At 38.7% G+C, this 24,876-nt stretch overlaps 1 protein-coding gene across 17 annotated transcripts in view; it reads right to left on the bottom strand.

The window, feature by feature from the left end:
- Positions 1-24,876, bottom strand: part of PICALM (phosphatidylinositol binding clathrin assembly protein) — a 118,537-nt gene that overhangs the window by 15,397 nt on the left and 78,264 nt on the right. For 2 of the 17 annotated variants that reach the window (XM_034759008.1, XM_034759011.1), the window contains exons 13-21: positions 20,799-20,951; positions 19,020-19,100; positions 13,870-13,977; positions 11,256-11,387; positions 11,132-11,162; positions 9,990-10,089; positions 8,235-8,321; positions 5,016-5,075; positions 2,474-2,578 (exon numbers count right to left, since the gene is read on the bottom strand). In XM_034759008.1, the coding sequence (XP_034614899.1) occupies positions 2,474-2,578; positions 5,016-5,075; positions 8,235-8,321; positions 9,990-10,089; positions 11,132-11,162; positions 11,256-11,387; positions 13,870-13,977; positions 19,020-19,100; positions 20,799-20,951 (857 nt within the window). Of the gene's footprint in view, positions 1-2,473; positions 2,579-5,015; positions 5,076-7,587; positions 7,612-8,234; positions 8,322-9,989; positions 10,090-11,131; positions 11,163-11,255; positions 11,388-13,868; positions 13,978-19,019; positions 19,101-20,798; positions 20,952-23,783; positions 23,910-24,876 lie in introns of those variants that run through there. The other 15 variants (XM_034759009.1, XM_034759012.1, XM_034759021.1 and 12 more) reach the window with 12 other exon arrangements.

The following is a 24,876-nucleotide window of genomic DNA, read 5'->3' as shown; positions in this document are numbered from 1 at the left end:
TTGCAATTGCATTCTCTCATTCTCACCCCGCCCCCCCACACCCCTCCCGCTTTATGGCAGTCAGCTGGGTCTCAATCCAGCCCCAAGACCTGCAAGGTCAGTGGGAATGGGTGGGTTTCACTTTTAACAGTTCACATTAAATCTAAACACATGTTTACTCTAGAACTGAATTCATTCAAGTGACAGAATAAATGTGCAAGAAGTAAAGTTTGCTTCTGCTTTTAAAAGGACAGTCAATTTGAAATTTAGTGAAATAGAAAATGAAGTACACCTATCTTTGAGGCACCCTAATAGCTATATTTTCCTATTTTAAAAAACATCTCTTTCCATCCTTAGTGCTGCATAAAAGATCCATAGAGATGCTGACTGACTAGACAGGAGAACTGTGATAATGATTATACACAGAGGGCTGTTATATGCCCAAAAGAAACAATGAAAGGGAAAACATTTCTTCAGACTGAAAACCACATTTGTATCTGACAGTGTCCCTCCCAGATCATCATGTCTTCCTTTTACTCCGAAGTCCCCACTTCAAAGAGGTGAGGCTGAATGTGAACATAGCTACTCTGATCAACCTGGGATGAGGGGCAAAGCACTGCAATACAACGTGAGGCCCTTCTCCTTGATGAGCACTGCCGTTGCAGTGTTCCTAAACACAAGGAGCAAGGGAACCAGGTAGAGTCACTACATCAGCAATATTAACAGTGGCAGACAGACATCTAATCGCTGTAATTTAAAAATATGGATACTTTGTATATAGGCATGTTTTATTTACACACACATGCATTTCTCTGTATGTGGCAACACATTACCCCATGTTACATAATACAGTAAATCTATATTTAAATGGCCCATCGTGATCAATGATAAAAAGGCAAAGTTCTCTGCAGCAAAAGGAGTATGCTCTAGCCCCTCGCACCTCCGATCACTGCTACTTTCAGATGAAAAGAAAAAAGCTAGCTTTCTTAACCAAAAAACTCATTTAATTGGAAAGTAAAAAATTTAGAGCTTCAGTATTTAATCCCACCAGCCTGTGAAGATCAGACATCCCTAAATTTAGATGTCCTCTAATATTATGGAGGTGGACATGATTTCCCCAAAGCAACCTCTCTTGTTTTAGAGTCCTCTCAAAGGTTGGAACAAAAGCACAGGAAAACTTTTCCCTTAGAGCCTCTCATTCAAAATTCCATCTTAACTTGAATAAGAGGATGAGATGGAAACGTGCTCTGGACTAAACTAAAGAAGTGGCATAGATCAGGAGAAAAAAGGGTACAAACCCAACTCCAATACTTATTTGCCTGTACTCACTTTTCAAAGCAAGGCTTCCATCAGACAAGCTAATATGAATACTGAAGGGGAGAATATACTGGCTTCTTTTTCACTCAGATGTCTACAATGGAGTACAGAAGCAGGCAGTGTGTGACAGATTAATCAGAGGCTGTCCCTATTTGATACAATCCATTACTCAACAGTGAAAGTCAAGATTTTTTTTTTTTTAAACTGCCAACAGAAACTAGGTATCCTTTATGTACGTACATACAATAGTACATGAATCTATCCCCCATGTGCGATAGGGGACACACACAAACTTGGAAAGACACGGTGTTTGGCAGAACTGGGGATCCATCCAGGCTTTAAAATCTGCACATTAGTTCTCTGAGCCCAAGACTGGTTTAGAGGTGCTGGTCAGCTTTAAACTCTGCAGTTAACACAGGCGAGCGAGTACATTCAGCACACTCAGAAAAAGGGGTCAGTAGAATCTCTGGGAGGCATGGAGGGAGTGTGGTTCCTAGAGTTTGGAAGGTCAGGACTACATTGTGTCACAAGATGCTGAAATCTTTCACAGATTTGCAAAAGCCTATATTGGGTGCCTAAATTTGACCTCTGGAATTACCTGCAATTTTGACACACACAGCTATAATAAAAGGGCTTATGCTATATCAGCCTTGTGTTATTTTACTTGTGAAAAGTATGAGTTTAAGAATACAAGAGGTAGCATTGGAGTGCAATTCAGGAGTCTGGCATGAAACATGTTTGCATAATGATATGCTTCCAGGAGAAGCTGCAATGAACAACATGAGAGTGAGATACAGTGGAACACAAGCTTAGTGATTAAAGGGGATGCACAAAAGTAAGACTAAAAATAGTTACTATCACCATTCATCTAAAGAAAAGGGAAGAAAGACATCAATCACCACCTCCTCCAGGGAACTGACCCTTGAGAATGCCATCCTTTTACTTTACTTTTGCAGAACAGGAATTTGTTGACACAAAATTTTAATAAGCAGCTGAGAAGCAATCCCTTTTCTATATAGCACAATGGAAATGGACTCCACATGCCACCACACTACAGGACAAAACCATGATTACAACAAACAGTGAGGGTGTAAATAAGACACCAAACTATTTGTGGCCTGGCTATCAACCAATTTCCAGGATCATGTAACTATAAATATTTTGGATTTATACTCACCTGTCCTCCTGAAACGGGGCCAAAAGGGTTTGGTGGTCTCATGATAGGTTGGCTGTATATTAAAGTTGGTTGTGTCATTACTGGTACACCTCCCATCTGTGTTGGCTAAAAAAAAATCCAGAACAGCATAGAATTACAAAACACAATTAAACACATGTGGGGGGGTGGGGGGGAGGGGGCGCGGAGTGACTCTTAGCATTTGGCCTGATAAAACTGGAAAGGATTTCTGAAACTGGACTATAAACTGAGGGTCCCTAAAAATGAACATTGCAGACCTTTACTTTAGATAACATGTTTGTGCTGGAGTATAGATGCTGAAGCTGTTTCTATGTAATCTTCCCCCAAAATGTTTGGGGCATCGAAGCAGCTGTTTATAATATATGAAGAAATTGTGTTAGCACCACAAACATGCTGACCACAAACACTGAGGCTTTGACAGAGTTCTCACCTCTCCATTATGTTGGAGGTACTAGAAAGCAGAAGTCACCTTACACAGCATGGGTATTTAACATGCCATTGTTGTGGCTGTTTTGCACTTTCAAGAACTAATGAAATATGTATATAAATCAAGATAATTAATTAATTCCCAATTTGTCTGACTGAGAAGTCTAGGTTTTCTAAAGGAGATAGTGTCAGGTTAGAGTTCAGACGCAAGAGTCACACATGTGGTAACTTTTTTTTTTTTTTTTTATTAATTCTAATTTTATTTCCCCCACATCAATGTTGGGTGTTTTTGCATTTCACTCAGTCATGACAATAAAAATATGTGGATCAATTTTGTTCTCTTTTTAACCATACTGACCTAACTATGGGTGTTTACATTACAGTTCAGCCACTGTTTAGTGGAAAAATCCTGGTACTATTAACCTCAAAATGCAGCAAAAGTCTATCCTGGTTAATTTGTTTACAATAGCAATTATCCACTAATGGACGTTTAACAGGGTGATCATTCTTGGAAAAAGAACAGGAGTACTTGTGGCACCTTAGAGACTAACGGATGCATCCGAAGAAGTGGGTTGTAGCCCACGAAAGCTTATGCTCTAATAAATTTGTTAGTCTCTACGGTGCCACAAGTACTCCTGTTCTTTTTCCAAGAACGGATGCATCCGAAGAAGTGGGTTGTAGCCCACGAAAGCTTATGCTCTAATAAATTTGTTAGTCTCTAAGGTGCCACAAGTACTCCTGTTCTTTTTGAGGATACAGACTAACACGGCTGCTACTCTGAAACCTGTCATTCTTGGAAAAGGATCCCCAGCTGTGGCAATCCTGAACAAATCTGGACTGTTTTCAGAACACGATAGGAAACCTCCTATTGCACATAGTCCATCCCTCAATTATGAGGCCTCCAGAACACATCATCGTGCTGAGGTGATGGAAGCTTTAAACAAGTAAGAACAGCTGGATTAAGTGGAGGACTATAGGCTCCTATACAGGATTTTTTGTGCAACCCTTCCTTCTGTGTTTGGTACTTAGCTACTGTGGTTACGGGTGCCTTTTGGTAGGGTTCAGAGGGAATTAAATTCAGAAGGAATGGTTAATTATCTAAGCAAACTTTAAACCTGAATTAACAATAGCATTTTTATAAATATAGTCACTGATTAATTAGTAAAACAACTGAGAAAGATTTTTCAATTATTTAGCAGAAGAATTATTTTTAGATGTTTTTCCCTCCGTTCAGGAGCAGGCCCAGGTGCATGTAACTCTTTCCTTATTAAGTAATGTGGCACTCATTCCTCTTAAAATATACACAGAATTGTCCACTTCATATCTGGATTAACTGGACAATTGGAAGTCTCCACCTTTTACTGTTATTTCAAGGAAGTACTTACTGTGATAGCAATGCTAGCATAGTGCAAAAAAGGGATGCATCCATGTTAAGGGTCAATAATAAATTTACTGTGATGTTTTCACCATTAGATTTTCTTGTACCATTAATTATATGGCAAGTCAGTCTTGCATACATGGTGGGTGAAGAGCGAGATTTCTATATATTTGTGTTGCTACTTCAGATTTGAAGTTCTAGAGACAAAGATCTGACCAACATACAACTACATGAGTTTTCTTTCTTCATGATGTTGAGTCTCCTGAAATATAGCTCTAAGTATTTCCTTAACAGTCATCCAATAAAACTCTTCTGCCTCAATAAGGACATTAAAAAAGGGGAGTCGCTAAAGGGGAATTCTCGGAGTTATGGAAAGATGAAAACCTGAGGAAGAATTTAGTAAGTAATGAAAGATGAACAAGGAACTTGGTGACTACTTCATTCAATACACACTAAACGTATGGAATAAGTCATCCAGGGGCTAGGTGAAGAAGAAATGGGTAGAGATGAGGTTTAAGAGCCATAGTTTATTTTCCTGCAGAAAAAAGGGATTTGAATGATTCAGCGAAGAACAAACAAGAGAAACTGGTATTAAACTTAACATGTTTAGGCCAAGTGACATATTGCTCCTAGAATGCTTTATGTTTGCAGCTAACTCATAATAAAAGTAACAAGTAAACCATGTTTATGGCAAATTAAGTAACAGGAAATTTCACTAACCATTCCATAGCCCATCATTCCTGTTGGTGTTGTAGCAGGATAGGCCATTACAGGCGGTGCCTAACACAGAAAAGAGAGAACCCTGAACTGCATGGAAGACTGACTGAGTTGCATACAAGATAATCAATTGCCTTTAAGTGTCAAACGGAGCACTGACTAGACAGCATATTACTAATATAGCAACTGACACCTATTAGCATTTGTAGGTTTCTGTTAAAGTTTATCTGATTTCAGATCAATTTCAATACTTATGCTCAAGGATTCTAGATAGACTCGACATCTGTATAAATTACAGACAAGACCAAATCTGTTAGGATTTTGACTCACAGTAATCTAAAGTTCCACCTAGAGATATCTGAATCTTCAGTCCAAAGAATGTATAGAGATCTAAAATATGTATGTTTTGTACTTAATAGGAAATTCAGGAAATATTTACATATAATATACACAAATAAAATCAATATGATTATATGACAAAAGTGAATACTGCTCGAGTCCTATGAAGTATAAAACTTACTACTTATTTTACTGAACTGTGCCCAGGTAATTCTAAAAATGGAACCAAATATAAAGGCCAAGTTACTGCGGTTATAGTAAGAACATCAGAAGCTCTCTCTTTTCCAACCAGGCTACACACACACTAAAGATTTTAGGGGGGTCTCCATTACCTTAGCACTGATACAGCTGCGCCAGTCCTAGCAATGGTGGGAGTTCTAATGCTGGCTGGCTTTCAGTGTTTTACCAGCTTGCAGTCTAACCCCATTCATAGTAGGTCTAGGTGACATGGTAACACAGTTCAATGCTGGTCATTGGTGGAGTTGCACCTGTGCTAGAGCAATGATAAGAGGTAGCCCTAAAATCCCAGTGCAGACATTGCCCACCGTATTTACAAGTGGGTACAGAACATTGATCTGCTACTCTAAAATGAGTTTCTTTTCAATTGTTAGGAATAGCCTAGTTATTACAATGAATTAAAACATGGTAAATGACTACCAATACCATTCAGTCTATATAAATTAACATCATTACATGACAGCTATTGTGAAGTGCAAGAATGAGACTGGCATCCCTGCTCTAGGCTTTATCTCTGTCAACAGTAAACTGATAATATATCCCCTACTGTTTAAAAAATGCAATGCATATATGAAGACCCTCTGATACCTCTTAGAAAGCAGGAGGCGGCAAAAGATATATTCCGTTTAAAAGCAATTCTGCCTCCTTATATATTCCTTCGTCTTTCCACTCTCCCATGCCCCGACCCTATTTATTAGGGCAGATTTTGGCATGGAGACAAGAACTTTGTCTAAGAACATTATCTAGCTGAGTTCTTATCAAGTACCAATAGACTGTGATACCTAGGGATCTTTATCTGCTCCACCTCCTGTTAATCCCTCAGTTGCAATTAATAATGCTCTGCTTGTGACATCCCAGTTCTTCGCTGTGTAAATTATAATTCATGACACTTCGGAATATTGAACCAGACAAACTCCAAGATCATGCTTTCATGCATGTCTCTTGTATTACAAAGATTTTATTTGGGAAGAGACTCTCAAGGAAAGTGGTGGAGTAATTGTTACTTGTGACATTCAGAACTACACTGGAGAAAGAAGATATGTTGTAGGGAACAATATTCCACAGGCAGGTAATTTCACCCTCACAATCCAACCCCAGAAGTGTGATATAAGGAGGACTATTTCTGAATAGAACATTAATTTTTTGAGGTATCAGCTGCTCTTTAATATGCACTAGACAATGATAATTAGCATTCTAGCAGCTATTAGAACAAGTTTCAGTGTATAAAGAATTACCTAGATTGTACAGTAACTATCTAAATATTATTCAGTTCAAAAAGCTTTGAACATTCTTTAAATCATTCACATTATATGTATGTGTACACATACATATACACAGAAATGCTGGTGATTATATATTTTTTTAAGAGTGCTCCAGTACAGATTTTACATCCTCCACTGTTAAAATTATCCCATAATGAAAACTGAATACAGGGAAAGACCAATATTGTTGAAATACAAAAAGATTATCTGTGAGTAAGACTGCATTCCTCCAAGAAAACAATGCACAAGTTATGGCTTGCCCTTTATAAACTTAATCATGAGCTGGGATTTTCTCTTAGTTTATTTGAGCATAAATGACATATTGGTCTCTCCCTACTTGAAAACAAGATCTACAATAAAAGTGAATAAAGTGCCAATTATAACAGAAGCCTGTGAGATTTCATGCAATTATTCAAACACACACCACTTATCTTCATTCAAACTTTACCAGATGCATTAAAGGCAGCACAGACACAGACCCAGCTATCTGCAGCAAATGGCAGTTTTAAGCAAGGAAAAAAAATCTCAGTATTTCCCATGCCATCATTCGAGTCAAGAGCCTGCAAAACACCCATGAGATTTGTATATGCTAAGAAAAGCTCAAATCTTCTGCACACCAAAGATCTTAATATGAGAAATGTGGAATAGCAGGAAGGTTATGAGATTCTGCTACAGCAGTGGTTAATATAGCATGCCAATTGATTGCAAAAAGGCTGTTGGGTTTTTTTTTCACTTACGTATTGTGGAAAATGCATGCCATTCTGTATTTCCCAGGGAGAACAATTACATAATGCAATAATACTGGATTAGAAACACGTACTTACATAACAGAACATACACAGATAGCATTTTAGTTCACAAATATACTTAATGTCTGCCCTAAAATAAAAATTCTTGTAATTCAAGTCATTGAATAAATCTTTTTAAGTGACACTGTCAAGGTTGATGGGTTTCATACCTGTCTGTATAATCCATTTATTTTTGTGTGCACTTATTTTCCAAAAACATATTCTTCCTTGTTTTCAAAAGCTTATCAAGCAGCAGCACAGCGCTTAGAATCAACGCTACAATAAATAGACTAATGGACAAAGTGGAGAAGAATTTGATGAACAAACCAATTTCCTCCTCCTAAGTTTTTTCAAACAATTTAATAGTGAGTAAAAAGTTTTGTATAAAAAGATGCCTTGACAGTGTCTTTAAAAATTAATAAAAGAACTGGTTAGAAATGGAATGATAGGCTACAAGATGCATATAAAGATATTGTATATTTTGCTATGACAACAATTAAGTATTTTCAAGCACATGAGAAATATCCAACTGCTAGCAAGTCATTCAGGTAGTAGGTGAGTACTACAGAAACTGTAATATCCACAACCACTTTCACCTGCATACAAGATCTGAGTTGGCAGCTGCCACCCAAAATGAGAGCAGGTAGATGACCTGAAGAGAGATATTGTTTCTCTTTCCAAATCTGTAACAAATCATGTGTTTCATTGTTAAATCACAAAATCGTTTAATACCGTTTGATATAATAGCTCAAAACACTTGTTTTGTTATGTTTCCTACACTTGTATACTATTCTCCAGTTTGTGGTAAAAGGGAGAGTAGAATTTACACATGTAGGTCCCACCAGCATAACTGGGAGCTACTCAAGTATATCCTTCCCTCCCTCTCTCAACACATACATTAATGGATGGGAGAACAAACCACTTTGGTAAAAACACGTGATCCACAAGACATGCTAGCTGTAATGGAGTTGTAAACTAGAGAAAAATCAGATCGGTCACTGAAGGTGTTAAGTGGAGACATGTATTAAAAGCAAGCACACACTTCAGAGTGTGACTGTACTACACCTCTACGCCGATATAACGCTGTCCTTGGGAGCCAAAAAAATCTTACCGCGTTATATCCAACTGTGTTATAGCCGAATTCTTGTTATATCGGGTCGCGTTATATCGGGGTAGAGGTGTAGTTGTACACATTTCTGAGGCACCTATCCCTATATCATCACTTCCCGCACCCTCAGGTAGCAGAAGATGCACTATTTCCTGCCTCAAGTCACAGAGCAAGCTCAGTGTTGTGACATACAGCAGTGGTTCTTAGACAGTTTGTGGAGCCCCAGGCTAAGGGGTCCACGAAAGGTAGTGGTTACAACAGAACTGTGGTTTTCAACCTAGCGGTCTGCAGACTTGTCTAAGATTTTCAGTGGGGTCCACGCTGCCATTTGAAAAGGTTTAAAACCAATGACATACAGCTTCACCACACAGGATTATATTTCCACACTTCCAAACAGCATTCAGAATGAAGAGTAGCCCCTACCACTATTTCCAAAAGGTCAAGTTACCCTACTCAAATAATTACTAAGGGTTTGATGTTCTACAACCTAAGTTTCTGCCCTAGCAATACTTTTAGTTTACAGTATAAATTCACACTCACGCTACAGAATAAGTCATATGTAAGTCTGAGTCTGCCGCGGAGATCATGGAAGACAGCCAGCAGGTACGACTGACTCCATTGCCGCTGGAGCATCTTGGGCGGTCCTCGGCCCCCCCCCCCAGCACCAGTGGCAGCGGTCCTGGACTGCCGCCCCTGGAGCATGCACGGGGTCTCCAGGGCCCGTCCCAGTACCAGCGGGTACCCTGGAGCCCCCACTCCAGAGCAGGGCGTGTCCCAGAGTCCCCCTGCCCTCCTGACCAGCAGGGCGTGTCCCAGAGTCCCCCTGCCCTCCTGACCAGCAGGCGACCCCCCCTCCAGAGCAGCAGTTGTGCCCCTAGAGCCCCCCAGAACACCCAAGATTTAGTCAGGAGTATATAGTACAAGTCATGGATAGGTCACGGGGCTGTGAATTTTTGTTTATTGCCTGTGACCTGTCCATGACTTTTACTAAAATTACCCCTGGCTAAATCTTAGCCTTAGTCATATGCAATGAAACAGCGTATCTGATAATAATCTAAATGAAGTTGGCCATCCAGTTACTGTTACTATAGCAATATACATTCTCGAACTGACCATTTATGATTCAAATAATCTTCAAAACCTATCCACTGTAATGACTCATCACCTCCACACCTTTATATTGCATGTTTGCCTATATTTTAAGTTACATAGATTCACTACTTCAGAATCTTCATTCACTTACAATTGTTGGAGCATTCCATGCAGTTGTGGGTGCAACCTTGGGCTGCCAGTTGGAACCACCAGTTAATTTCTTTTCGCCTGGCTGAGTCCAATTTACATCACTTCAAATAAATTTTTAAAAAACATTAGAAAACAGATTTTCTTTGCACCATCCTCAGATATAGTACATCAGTCAAATAAGCTCACGTGTTTCCACAAGGTGAAAATCTACATTAATACTGACCCCTTAAGAGCTTAGTACTAACTCCTTAAGAGCTTAGTCACCAAATCAAGTTGTACAGTCACAGTAAACCTGGTCTGGACTAGGGAAAACATAGATCAGATTCAGCCAACAGAAGCTAGCTAAGACAGACCTAAACTCAACTACTTTTCTTAGCCTAGATGCAGTGCAATACGATTCGCTCCATTTTTGCAGGTCAAATTATAATGTGGGCAGGAGCAAATGTGTACAAATTCCTGGATGGTTTCAAGGCTAGAACAGTGTTTGTGTACAGACTACGCCACAGCAGCCCTAACTGGATTGACAGGATTCTTTTCTTTGCAGTGGTGCTGGAGTTGCTGAGGCTAATTGTGCTTGATGTTAAATACAACATCAAAGCTGATCACAACTATTCTGGATCAGGAGTTCACTTTCCTCCTACTGGCCCATCACACCCCAGATTTCTTAAACTTCATGGGATACTACACACAACTAATTTGATTTCAGGTGTTTGGAAATGGGATGTGTTGAGGTCTGTTAAGGAGCTGCTAGTTATTGTAGGCATGCACTGTAATACTAAAAAGCACATACTGAATGACCAATAAACTACGTATTTTGTGAAGTTTATTCACTAAGTAAGAGCAACAGGCATCAGGGTCCAGAACAATTAACACAGTAACAGCAACAGGATTTAGACCTAAACTCTAATCTGAGCTTTGTTGCTGCTGCCCTGCTCCCACCCCACAAGTAGCTGTGGGTCAAGTCACTTCACCTAGGTTTCAGTTTCCTCCTCTGTAAAATGGAGGTAATACTGATTTCCTCAGAGATGCTGTAAAGATTAGTATGCACAAAGTGGTTATGAACATGAAACGCTAAATACTATCAAGAATAAGCCGTTAAAAATCCAAGAAATTTTCCAAGTTTGATTAAAAACAAACACTCACTTTTTAGTAGTTCCATTTCCAATGCCCAAATCTGCCACAGAATGGGAAAGACATTACTGAAATAGCCTGTTCATTTTATACAATTACAAACACACTTATCTTAAGATTTCCAACAAATACTTACTGCCTACAAGGTTGGCTAAGGATGAATCCAGATCATCTGATACTAACTTGTTAGGTGGCAGCTTGGCAACCAGAAGATTCTGGTTTTGAGAGGTCACTGTTGGTTTTAGGAGTCCACCTAATTCATCAAAGCCTTAAAATGATAAAACATATAAAACAGGCCTTAAGCTTGAGGCTTCCACTGAAGATCAGATTACACATTTACACTAAGGGGGGAGGGTGTAAGGAGTCCTACAAAACATTGGTTAAAAATATGGAAGACTGAATCAAGTGTTGCACAAAACTACAGTATATAAAGGGAATAAAGCCATTATACCTCAACTGCAAACAGGGATATTAATGGCACAGAAGAATAGCTGCTTTGAGACTGATCCTTCAAACCCTATGTGTGAGAAACTCCTATTGACTGCGATGCAAATGCCAAGTATGGAAGGTTTTCAGGATAGCATCTATAGTTTTAAAGGTCAAAACTCCTCTAAATTGTTCTGTTGCAGAAAAAAATCTTTTTTAAAAAAATGCACAGGAATGCTAACCCAAAGGTGCATAAAATCCATCAAGCAGAAAAGATTTAACTACTGAATGCTGAAAAGAATTAAAGGTACTCAGTATAAATCCAATTTCTCTGTTAAGTGTGTACCAACTGGCAATTTGCTATCTTGATCTTAAAACGATCATGCCCTAAAAAGAAGATTAATTATCCAAATTATTTAAACACAAATAAAAAAAATCAGAAATTAAACAGATTTGAAAGCTTAGGTTAATCGTTAACCTTCGGTTAATTAATAAGAGGGAAGGTCCTCATGGATCAGAACCCGTTAACATATAGGAAACGGTCAGTTTTCACAGTGGAGAGATGTAAATAGCGGGGATCCCCAAGGATCTGTAATTGGACCAGTGCTGTTCAACGTATTTATCAATGAACTGGAAAAAGGAGTAAACAGTGAGGAGGCAAAGATTGCAGTCAATACAAAATTACTCAGGACAGTTAAGTCCAAAGCGAATTGCAAAGGGATCTCACAAAACTGGGTGATTGGGCAACAAAATGGCAGGTGAAATTCAATGTTGATAAATGCAAAGCAATGCACATTGGAAAACATAATCCCAACTATTCATAGAAAGAGATAGGGTCCAAATCAAGAAAGAGATCTTGGCATCATCGTGGATAGCTCTCTGAAAAATCTGCTCAATGTGCAGCAGCAGTCAAAAAACTAACAGAATATTAGGAACCATTAGGAAAGGGATAAATAATAAGACAGAAAATATAATGCCCCTATATAACTCCACGGTACGCCCACACCTTGACTGCTGCATACAGTTCTGGTCGCCCCAACTTAAAAAAGATATATTAGAATTGGAAAAAGCACAGGAACAAAAATAATTAGAAATATGGAAGAGCTTCCATATGAGGAGAGATTAAAAAGACAGACTTTTCATCTTAGAAAAGAGACAACTATGGGGGGGGGGGGGGGAGATATGATACAGGTCTATAAAATCATGAATGGTGGGAAAAAATGAATAAGGAAGTGTTATTTACCCCTTCAGATAACACAAGAACAAGTGGTCACCCAATGAAATTAAAAGGCAGCAGGTTTAAAATAAACAAAGTACTTCTTCATATAGTGCAGACAGTCTGTGGAACTTACTGCCAGGGGAAGCTATGAAGGCCAAAAGTATAACCAGATTCAAAAAGAATTAGGTAAATTCATGGAGGATAGGTCCATCAAAGGCTATTGGGATGCAACCCCAAGCTCTGGGTGTCCTTAAACTTCTGACTGCCAGAGGCTGGGACTGGACAACAGGAGATGCCTCATTTGATAATTGTCCTGTTCAGTTAATTTCTTCTGAAGCATCTGGCATCATCCACTGTTGGAATATAGGATACTGGGCTAGACAGACCATTGGTTTGACCCAGTATGGCCATTATGTTAAACAGTGTAGAAAAATGCCTTTTAATTTCACACCACTTCACAGTGAAGATAGAATTTAACTTTGTAGTTCATGGCATATTAGATTAAATTATATAGCCTTTGATCAGGTAGGTAACTAAGGCTAGTTCTGCAAATATTTATGCATGTGCTGAACTTTGTGCTTAGTCCCACTGAAGTAGTAAAAAATAACCTGTGTTAAGTTACTTGCATGCATAAGTGTTTGCAGGATCAGGGTCCAAATAAAAGGAGTGATTCTAAATATTAGAGAGCAATCCCTACAAAAATATTCAGTAGAAAGGAGCAGCCCTTTAATTAGCAAAATACAAAAAAGACACACAAACAAAGTGAAAGATGCTGCTATTGCAAGTTTAAATCCACTTTGCTTTCACCAGTTGGAGTCTCTTCATAGCAGTCTGCATTTGTTTACACCAGAAACAAATATCCCCAGCCTCCGTTTGCCAGAAACTGGGAATGGATGACAGGGACTAAATCACTTGGTGACTACCCATTCTGTTAATTCCTTCTAGGGCACCTGGCATTGGCCACTGTCAGAAGACAGGATACTGGACTAAATGGACCTTTGGCCTGACCTAGTATGGCCGTTCTTAAGAGATCTACCTTCCATAGATGCCAAATGATTAAAGCACATTTGTTGCCTACATTGATATTAATGAAAGCCTCTCTTACCACCAGAATCTACGACGACATTAGAAGATTTGTTTCCAAACACAGACTCAAAGTCAACATTAAGGCCAGCTACGGGCTGTGGTTGAGCAACAGGAGAAGGAGTGAACCCTGAACAAAATATAAAGAGTACAAATGGATTATATAGCAATTGTTCCACAACTCCACTTTCTGTCTGAAAGAGGATATACCAACCCACGTGTACAGATTTGAGTATTATCCAATAGCTGCAATGATTGGATAAGTGAGTGTATGGAAAAAACCTCCTAAAGCCCAGATCACTCCCTGAAGTAGAAATGCACACAGGAAAGTATCTGGGTAGTGGTTTGCGCCGAGTAGTGTTTTCCAAATCCATTTTCCTTCTCTTAAAAAGGGCTGCCTTTTTATCCCCAACAGATTCCCAGGAGGCAAGGTCAGCAATCCCAAGACACTAACTTGCTTTCCTACATCAATGGAAGGGGCTTTTCTGTCTATGTAGGTAATCCACCTCCACAAATAGTGGTACGTAGGTGGATGGATGAATTCTTCTGTCAACCTAGATACATTTACACCGGGGGTTAAATCAGCTTAACTATGGGGCTCAAAGATGTGAATTTTTCACAACCCTGTGCAACATAGTTAGGTCCATCTAAAATTTTTAGTGTAGATTAGGATTAAATAATACACAGCTTTTTCTTACCAAATGCTCACAGCTGTGCCACCACCACACCTTTACATAAACGGAAAGTGGGTGGGTAGAGAATCCTCCTCAAGCTTAACACTGTTCATATAATCTCCCTGCCAAATTCTCCCATGTCTCTATGCTAACAGGTGGAGTGCGACTACTTAACAGCATGGTTTTATTGCAGCAAATCACATTCCTAGGGCAGATTTCTCACCAATGTACAAACAAAGACAATCTGCTATGAGACAACTGATAATAGAAGCTACTTGGACACTGTTACTACCAATATTTTTATAATGTCTGTTCTGTTTGATACAATTCTATGTGGAATGCAGTAGTAATATGTCTAGTAATTAAGGCGGGGGGTGGGAGTCAGACAAATTCTAATTTCAGTTCTTTCCCTAACTGTGGCCCTGTCAGAAGCAATACCACCTCATTTTCTGTGCATCTGCAGAACAAATAGGCAGTCACTACCTCACATGTTGCAAGAATTATTTAATGTTTGTACACCACCACCTTGGAAGTTTAATATACTATTAAGTACTAGGTAATAAGTGGAAGTTTATCCTATCCTATCTCCTAGAACTGGAAGGGACCTTGAAAGGTCATCGAGTCCAGCCCCCTGCCTTCACTAGCAGGACCAAGTACTGATTTTGCCCCAGATCCCTAGGTGGCCCCCTCAAGGATTGAACTCACAACCCTGGTTTTAGCATGCCAATGCTCAAACCACTGAGCTATCACTACCCCCCCCCCCCCCAGTTAGCTATATTAAATACAGGAAAATAAAACCAAAATTAATACTGAGTTTTATTTGAAGTGTTTATTGCAACTGTTGCCATTTTACTTTGGCGGATAAATTAGTAAGATAACTATTATATGAAAGGCACCATAAAAATATTTAACATTTTAAAACTTGTTTCCTGATGAGTGTAACAGTAGCAGCTCTGCTTTTTATACCACTGAGTCAAGGAAAGGAGATTAGACAAGATCAAGTTTACCTAGGAATAAAAGTATCTTAATCAAAAGAAACAATTGATCAAAGACCATACTTCTCCCCCCGGACACTTTTCTTACTTCTGTTAAAATGTATCTGTTTATCTACAGTGAAAAACTATTTCACCTCAACCAAATTAGTGTTTAAAGTTGTTTAACCTTGACAAAATATAAACCCGTTGGAGAAATAAAATTTCCGTTACCAGTCACGCCATTTTAGCTGCCTTAAAGGAACACACAGTTAAGTTGAAGCAAAAGCACCAATAAAGAGCCAAAGAACTGCTAGACAGCTAATTTTTATTACAAAGCAACTTTAAACACTGTGTTTATGGCAAGACAAGGGAAATAAGTGCATTTCAGAGATTTCAAATTTTAGTGAGGAATTCATCTGGCAGGATACAATGTGGCTCTTTTAAAATAATCTTTGCAGAATCAGAAAGATTGATTTAAATAAAGTCTATGCTTTTACTTTAGAAAATGAGTCTGCTTCTGCAAAACAAGTGTCCGGCTCTCATACTTTAGGATTTTTTCAGCTGTAAAAAACAAATCAAGAGAACAGCATTAGGGACTCATCAATTTTTAACTGTGGAGTGGGGGAGGGCAGTTTTACCCCTGGGTTTCTGCCACCAACCCAGTCAATTACTCAGCCACAAGTTTATTTTGAAGATTTTAGCAAGTGAGGAGGGGAAAACCCAACTTTAAATCCTTAAGGGAGTTTGTGTTTAGCAAAAAATAATCCCGCCGGGAAATGAGAAAACAGGAGTTAGAAAGAACCAACGATTCTGCATGTTTTTCTTGAGAGAGAGTAAGCTTTTTGCTTTGCATTGCTTTTTCATTAACCTTGAAATGTGCATGGAAGAATTCTAATTAAATGGATGGGGGACTGCATCCTGGGAAGCAGTGACTCAGATAAATTTGGGGGCTAGAGGGATAATCAGCCGAACGTGAGCTCCCAATGTGATGCTGCAATCTGGAGCGCTAACGTGATCCTTGGATGGATAAACAGGGGAATCTTGACTAGGAGTAGAAAGACTATTTTACTTCTGTATTTGGCACTAGCTGCTGGAATACTGCATCCACAAATCAAGGAGAACACTGATAAATGGAGAGGGTTTAGAGACGAGCCAGAAGAATAAAGATTAGAAAACATGCCTTATAGTGATAGAACTTAAGGAATTCAATCTATTTATCTTAAAGGAATGTTAAGGGATGACTTGATCACAGTCTATAAGTATCTACAGGGGGAATAAATAGGCTCTTCAGACTAGCAGAAAAAGGTACAATACGATCCAATGGCTACAAGTTAAAGCTAGACAAATTCAGACTAGAAGTAAGGCATACATTTTTAACAGAGAATAATTAACCATTGGAACAATTTACCAAGGGCTATGGTGAATTCTTCATCACTCGCAATTTTTAAATCAAGATTGAATTTTTTTTTTTTTAAATATGCTCCAGGAATATTTTGGGGAAACTGAATGGCCTTTGGTACACAGGTGGTCAGATGAGATGATACAATGGTCCTTTCTGGCCTTGAAATCTATGAATTATTACCCAAGAGGTTAGTTTCTCTAACTTTAGCAATTCCTGTATACTTCACTGAAAGGCAATTTTGATGCGTCTTCAAACAAAAATTCCGCTGACAATCTCAGAAGACACCCCTATAACAGCAACAGGGCCCATAATGCACATCCACACCAGATAGCCAGTGATTGACAACCTATATAATGACTTGTAGACACACTATAATGTCATTGCGGGGGTTGCACGACTATTAGGTTGCTGTATTGACACATTACAACCCTGCAGGTGGAGAAACCAATAATTTCACACAACAGATCTCTTTAAACAGTGGACTCATCTAGCACAGCGGGGCTCTACAACAGAAGCAGAGATAAAGAACGAGGGAAACAGGAAGGTATGCCAGCAAATAAACCAGTCAGCAGAACACAAAAAGACCCCCCTAACTAAATTTTGGTATCTCTTCCTCATCCACCTTAGAGTACTGGGGTAGGGTAAGATCACTTATGAATAGGGCCCTGTGTAAATCACTATTTTTTTAAAGAAAACATTGTAAATGGAAAAGTATTGAATTTCATGGAGTTGCACAGAATGAGTTTTACAACTATATTTAATCAAATTTGCCACTAAAATTAGCAGCAAACACAAACACATGCAATTCACTAAAATGTTTACTTCTGTCACATGCACACAGCAGTTTAGAATTCCCCACAAATTCATTCCATCCTTGAAATTGACTAAGGTCATTTTTCATATTAAAAGGACTTTGTTGTAGACATTCTTTTTAACAAATGGCATTTTCACAATGCCTCTACCCTCTGTGAAATCATGATTTACACAGGACCCTGCTTAAGAACAAACAAAATTAGAGCCTGCTGTCAGTTGCTTTTCATAAGGAACTGTTCAGTGTGGGATGAAGCAATGGAAGAATATTAGAATGGTGTCCTTGAAACATAGGAGTTATTTACTGCACATTAGTGCTTAAAAGAAACATTTAGCACAAGTTTAAAACATAAGGTCTTGTCAATCACTTGTCTATCTGCAATGATGCATTTAAGGTAAGCAATGATACATGAGTAATTGGAAATTGTTAGCCAATGTATCAAAACAATGCAGTTTTGTCAGCTAACTAATACATCAAGAGGTTTTCCTTCTTCTAGGCCAGTGGTTCCCAAACTGGGCTTTGTGAACCCCTGGGGGTTCATGAAATGTTACAGGGGGTTCTCAGGAAAAAATTCCCTAATGGCGGACAGAGCTGTTCCTAGGGACCCCGGACAGCAAGGGGTCAGCAGCCTGGAGCCCCTGGACTTCCAAGAGCTACACAGATCAAAGCAAGCATATTTATCATACTGAGGAGATTTAAGCTTCAAGACTCCTTATAAGAAATGGAAAGGGAAGTGGATATTTTTTGCTGTTTTTAAAATGAAATAGGCAGTTAGTATTGTTTTTAAAATTATTATGAAGAACAAGTTTAAGCTTTGTTGTAACGTGCGTTGTTTGCTTGGACTGCTCAAGACCTGAATGCTTGTGTAGGAGGAACTCTTTGAGTTGGCTTCTTAAATATCTTCACACTGTTTCAAATCTGATACTCCTTGATGAAACATAGGAGCCTTGTCTCATAACAAGCTTGTATTCAAAGTGATACAAGCTACGGAAGTGAGATCTCGGAAGAGTGTTGCCGTTTTCATAATGTAATAAAAATAACGTAATTATAAATAATTAATAATAAATAGTGTGTAATAAGCATGTCATAAAAACAATATTTTATATTTCCAAGATCACTGCTTTTATAATTTATACTCAAGTAAAGGAGAAAATCCCTGGAAACATTCATTTTTAGGAGGGGGTTCACGAGACTTGACATTTTAGTGAAAGGGATTCACAGGTTGTTAAAGTTTGGGAACCACTGTTCTAGGCACATATCAAATTAATTCAAGTTGCTATGTCTGTGATAAAACCATATCACATTACCTACCTCCAAATAGACCAGCTACAGTAGAGGGCTCATTGCGGAAATGAGAAGCATTAGGATAAGCTTGAGGGCCACAAAATGAATCTGATAAGTCATATCACAGAACAGAAAGAGCAGAGAAAGAATAGGAAGAGTTACAGAAAGAAAAGAACCAAAACATACTATTTATACTGTCAAATACTTTGAACTGAAATTAAAAAAACTAAACCTGTGTATACTCTAATCATAAAATGGAACCAAAGGAGGAAACCTAATATATCAAACACCTTAAAAATGGAAACAATTTTTATATTATCTAGAACATCAAGGGAAAGACACTGTTGCAAAATTACAACTAAAACACATGTACATTTTTTAGCTCAAATGTCATGTTCTACATCTTTGGAAGACACAAATGAGTGTAAAAACCTCAAGTGCCAACTATTTATGCTAAACAATCTGCTCCACCTTGCATTTTACTGTGACATGGGGAGTACCTTTCCCAGACCTGAAGAAGAGCTGTGTGTGGCTCAAAAACTTGTCTCTCACCAATAGAAGCTGCTCCAATAAAAGATATTACCTCACCCACCTTGTCCCTGTAAAAACCTTAAGGCATTTTCTCTAATACCTGAAGTATAATAATACAGTTGAATAGTGGATTCATATTTTGCCGCCACAAGGGGGTTTGGTTCGGCAAATGGACTGAAATGATCTAAAGAACCAGGAGTTATCTTAAAATCACATTTACATTGTAGCAACTTGTTTGTACTAATACAGTTAAAGTAATGCCTATGGGGCTTTTTTCACATTAAAAACCTAGTTTTCAGGGAATTATGATTTGGCTATAAGTATATATTCTAGGTTGTGACTTGGTTTTTACATAGACTTATCCAGGCTTCCCTTCCCAAGATCAATTTCAAGAAAAATTTTTATTGTAAAAATAAAAGATCTGCCAGACTGTCTTCACAAATAGCTTTGCTTTAAAAAACAAGACTAATTACATGACAGCTTTTATTTTTTATTCTTTTTTAATAGGTTAACTGACAATTCTTCACATTGAGAAATAATCCAATTACTATGTACTTCCCCTAACACAAGTTTTAGGAGGATTTTTAACATAGCAACCCTGATGTTTTGTCTACAGTGGCTAAAGTTGTGGGGTGTGTGTGTGTGTGTGTGTGTGTGTGTGTGTGGCGCGGGGTGTGTGTGTTGTTTTTTAAGCAAGTTATAAATGGTGATTTATATGGTAAACTATTACTTGTCCGCTGAGTGAAGAAGAATTTTTAAAAGTCAATAAAGTAACAAGATATTTTAGATCAGTGATGTCAATATTAATGTTATCACCACAATTAAAAAAACTACGATTTCTAAACAAAAACTCCATGCCTCCAAAGAAATTCAGATTCAACTGCCACGTTTACAACAAGGTCATGACAATCCAACAAAAGCAAAAGCGGCATTTTCATCCATTCTCATTCTTGCATGCCTATGAATTTTATGAAATATGGTCTTTAAATATACTTATTTCAGAGCCCTTTATTACATAAGCATACTTGAGCAAGAATGCTTCAACTACAACTTCGAAATGTCTGACAATGACTACTTATGTATACTAAGCAATGATTTTTAATATAGCTATGATAACGTCTAGTACATCTAGTTCTAAAATGAAATGAGCCCACACCAATAATCAAAAGTAGAACACGGATTTTAGTTTGTTTCTGGGGAAAAAATTTACTTGATTAAAAATAATTCAATTTCTGAAATATTTTATAGCAGTTATTTAGCTAAAAGGTACATTACCAACAAATATTTCATGGGTGGGTGTCCTAGTGGTGAAAGTAGATACATCAGAAGATACAACAGACAGATGAACAGCATCATTAGTTTTGGTGAGGAAAGGATTTAGGCTTGGAATGGCATCATCAACAGCATCAACAGTAGCAGAGAATGGATCTGTGCAATGCCAGCGAGTAAGATAAAGAAGAAAGGGGAATTGAATTAGTAAGGAATTAATTATTAGAAACAGCAGAAGAGATAGAAGTTCACATTGTTTTCCTCTCTGGGCAGCGACTGTTTTAGTCTGTACTGCATCTAGAACAGCAGGTACTGGTTCTGGAATGAGATTCCAATGCATTACCATAATACAAATTAATAATTTACACAGCAGAATTGTAAGCCAGTAAACCGGTGAGAAAAACCTAAGACAAAATTACAGCCTTACCCAGTCTCTAAATGCCATGTTATTTTCTAGAAAGAATGTATGCAAGGACAGGATTAAAAATACCATACTTTGCTTCCTGTTTCTACAAAAGAAAGTCTCCCCATTACTTGGAACACAAGCAGCAATAAGCTCAGTAGGAATGCAGCATTGGCTGCAAAGGAGCAAAACCTGGCTGCTTCTGCTTCAAGAAGCAGCAGCCAAAATTGAGGCTGCTTGCCAAAAAAAAAAAAAAAAAAAAAAAAAAAGTCCAGGCTGGGATTGGGGCTTGACAGCAACAGGAATATATCCGGCTAAAAGAAGTCAAAGGTGGACAAAAGGCGGGCTGGTAAGGTATTCTTTTCCCTCCCATCCGAAAGCAGGGAAAGAGTAGGTCTAGCCAGTCAGCACCAACCCCATGGATTAGCAGGTGGCAGAAGGTGGGTTAGTTTTACTGCTGCCTCAGCCCTATGCAAGACCTCAGATCTCCCACTGAAATGAGTGGGAGTTGGACCTGGCTCTAACTGCAATTTACTATTTTAAATAATACAACTATACAGGAATTCCTGAATAATAGTTGTGATTCTGCTATTTTTAGTCGTAGTTTTCAATTTCTGGCACTTTTACACTTTGCTGTAGAGACAAACTGATTTCATCCAAAGCTCTCCCAGATCAAACTAAGACTTGTCATAGTTTCTCAAATGCAACTTGCAAAATATTATATACTCAGCATGAATCTGAGTTAATTCATATCAATTTGCCACAACAAGTACTGCATAAGATAGGCTAAATCATAGCTTTCAGTCTCACCTTAGCTCTGAGCAACATGAAACTTCAGAATTGTGGCTGCAATTTTTCTTAGCATCTAAAAAACACTTTGAAATTGGCTTCAGACTTAGACTATTTTACACAAAAAAAAAACACAGACCTGCATTTGCCCCAGATTCAGTTAGATTCAACTGCAAGAGAGGAATAGCTCAGAGGCCTTGTAAGAAAATGGTTTTTAGTCAACTGCTTGACAAACACTGCTTCAGTAAGGGTCAAGCACTATTAAATAATGCCATAAGATTATTATAAAATGGCAATACAAAATCCTATGCTCATGTGCCTTACCCACAATTTAGGCTTTAACGTCAAAATCTTGTAATCATTGTCTGCAATGGGTGCTAATACAAGAAAATTTGAGCTCTGGCACAAGCAGATTAAAACAGTGTGAATAAAATTAGATTTTCATTTGACATCCTGCCCTTCCAAGTTTTGTCCTCTCTTGGTTGTATTTCCTTCCCTTGTAATCAACAGAAAATAGAACATTTAAGACAAACTATGGTTAACTCCAAGTTTATGGAAGTTTCAAAATACATCTTCTGCCTTTTGATTTCTGAAGCTTAAGGTACATATTGGCACTTGACAAAACAGAACACACACAAGTCAGTCAGGCAACTAAAACACTAGGTATGGTCCTTTATAGTTTGCAAATACTTCATTTTTTCAATTATGTACCAACTGTTTGATTAAATAATTCAGACAAAAACAGCAGAAGGTTTAAGAGAACACTAAAGAAAGCTTTAAAAGTGTTGATCAGTTTATGTTGCTTTAAAGGTATTGTCAATGGAGCTCTTAGTATTTTATGTGCACAATGAAAAGGCTACTTAACACACTGGAACAGCGTCTGTTCCCTGAACACCAAGTTTCAGATTGCATTAGTATTGTTTGTCCCACCTGAATGTCGAGTAACACTGTCAAAACACTAGTAAAAAGCTATAAACCTCCTGCCCATTTTTTTCAACAATCAGATCGTAATTTTTGAAAATTTTAGATTCTACCCACTGTCCCACCTTGATTCCAATTAATGTATTTCCAATTTTGTCTAGCTCTCAGTGTGACTTACTGTACTTACACTTTGATATAAGAAATGCAACTTCATCAGACTGAAGTACATTGGGTTCATTTAGGTCCTTACATACTCAGCATAAGAAGCACGACAGAGAAGCATGCTCTATTGCTAGCAGCAATTTTCAGTTCTTAAAGCCATGTTCCACCCTTGGATATGCACAGCCCCCATTTATTTCAATGGGAGCCCTGCTTGCACAGTGAAGGCAGAATCCAGCCTATATTGCTGTATTGGAGCTAAGACTTTTTCCCCCCCAAACAGTCATTTTCCATTTTGCAGGACAACTTCTCTTCGCAAATAACTGCACTATAAGTATTTCAGCAACAGCAGAGGACAAAAGAAACCCTCAACTTTTTCAGTGGCTTCTATCATGTTACTAAAAAAAACCTCTTAAGTGACTGAATGTGTTCCCGCTCTTGAATAGCTGGTCAACTTCTAATCCCCCTAGATCTGAACAGTTTAGAAAACTAGAATCTCAAGACACTACCAAAATATTAATGCCCTTGTAGCTGGCTGTACATCCATCTGCACATCCTTAATGGATTGGTGAATAAAACTTTCAGACATGCCTAACTGATGTAGGCGCTCAAGCCCCATTGTAAGCCAAGTTATACCTGGTCCATTACCCTTTCATTACCACATATACCCTTAAACTATCATTCTCTAGGTACAAACATTACCAACATTAGAGATTTACCTAAGGGAGGGATGCTGTGCAGTGGTTAGAGCACAGGACTGGAAATAGTTCAGGTTCCAATCTTGCCTCTGCCATTGACTTGCTGTATGATCTCAGGCAAGTCACTTAACTGCTCAGTTTCCCCATCTGTAAAATGGGGAAGAGGAAGTTACTCACCTTGTGCAGTAACAATGGTTCTTTGAGATATGTCCCCCTACAGGTGCTCCACTGTAAGTGTGTCTGCGCCCCTCTGCCTGTGATTGGCGATTTTAGGTAGCAGTGTCCATTCGGCCTGCACATGTGCTCTCCCTCCCTCCCTCCTGCTCTGCCTCGGGGCTAACTAGCACTGCGTGGATGAACTGCCTTCAGTTCCTTCTCTATTGCAGAGCCCCTTTGTTGAGAACTCCAAAGTAGAGGGGAGGAGGGCGGGTTGTGGACTACACATAGGGACCCATCTCAAAGAACTATCGTTACTGCACAAGGTGAGTAACTTCCTCTTCGAGTAGTGTCCCTATGGGTCTTCTTAGTTTATGCGCAATGTACCTCAGGTGGGATGTAACCAGGATTCATCACCATTCCACTGTAGGTGACTTCACAGCTGTATCCTATATGGGGGGCTGTGGCTTCAGAGTACAGTCTATTACTGATGATAATACTGTGGAGCCAAAGAAGTCTCAAGTAATCACATAGTGTTCCGCAAAAGTATGACCACAGGCCCATGTGCAGCTGTGCAGATTTCTGGGCTGGGAACATCTTCAACCAATGTGACTGAGGTGGAAATGGATCTCATGGAGCGTGTGTGAATTCCTGATGGAGGTAGCAGGTAATGGGCACGGTAACAATAGTTAATGCAGTTCAAGACCCATTTGGAGAGCCTTTGAGCTGATATTGTGAAGACCTTGGATCTATCCGCAATGGAGAGGAAGATTTCAGATTTATTTCCTAAAGCACTTTGTCCTACCCAAATAAAATGCTACAGCTCTCCTAACATCAAGCATATGTAGTACTGCCTCCCTGTTGTTGCAGTGTGGTTTTGGGAGAAAGGTCGGGAGGTGGATGAGTTGGTTCATGTGGAAAAATGAGGCCATCTTGTGCAGGAACTTCGGGTGTGGTC

The sequence above is a fragment of the Trachemys scripta genome, chromosome 1, assembly GCF_013100865.1.
Source record: "Trachemys scripta elegans isolate TJP31775 chromosome 1, CAS_Tse_1.0, whole genome shotgun sequence".
NCBI lineage: Eukaryota > Metazoa > Chordata > Testudines > Emydidae > Trachemys > Trachemys scripta.
Note: the sequence above shows the minus strand (reverse complement) of the source record. Positions and strands in the feature narration are given on the sequence as shown.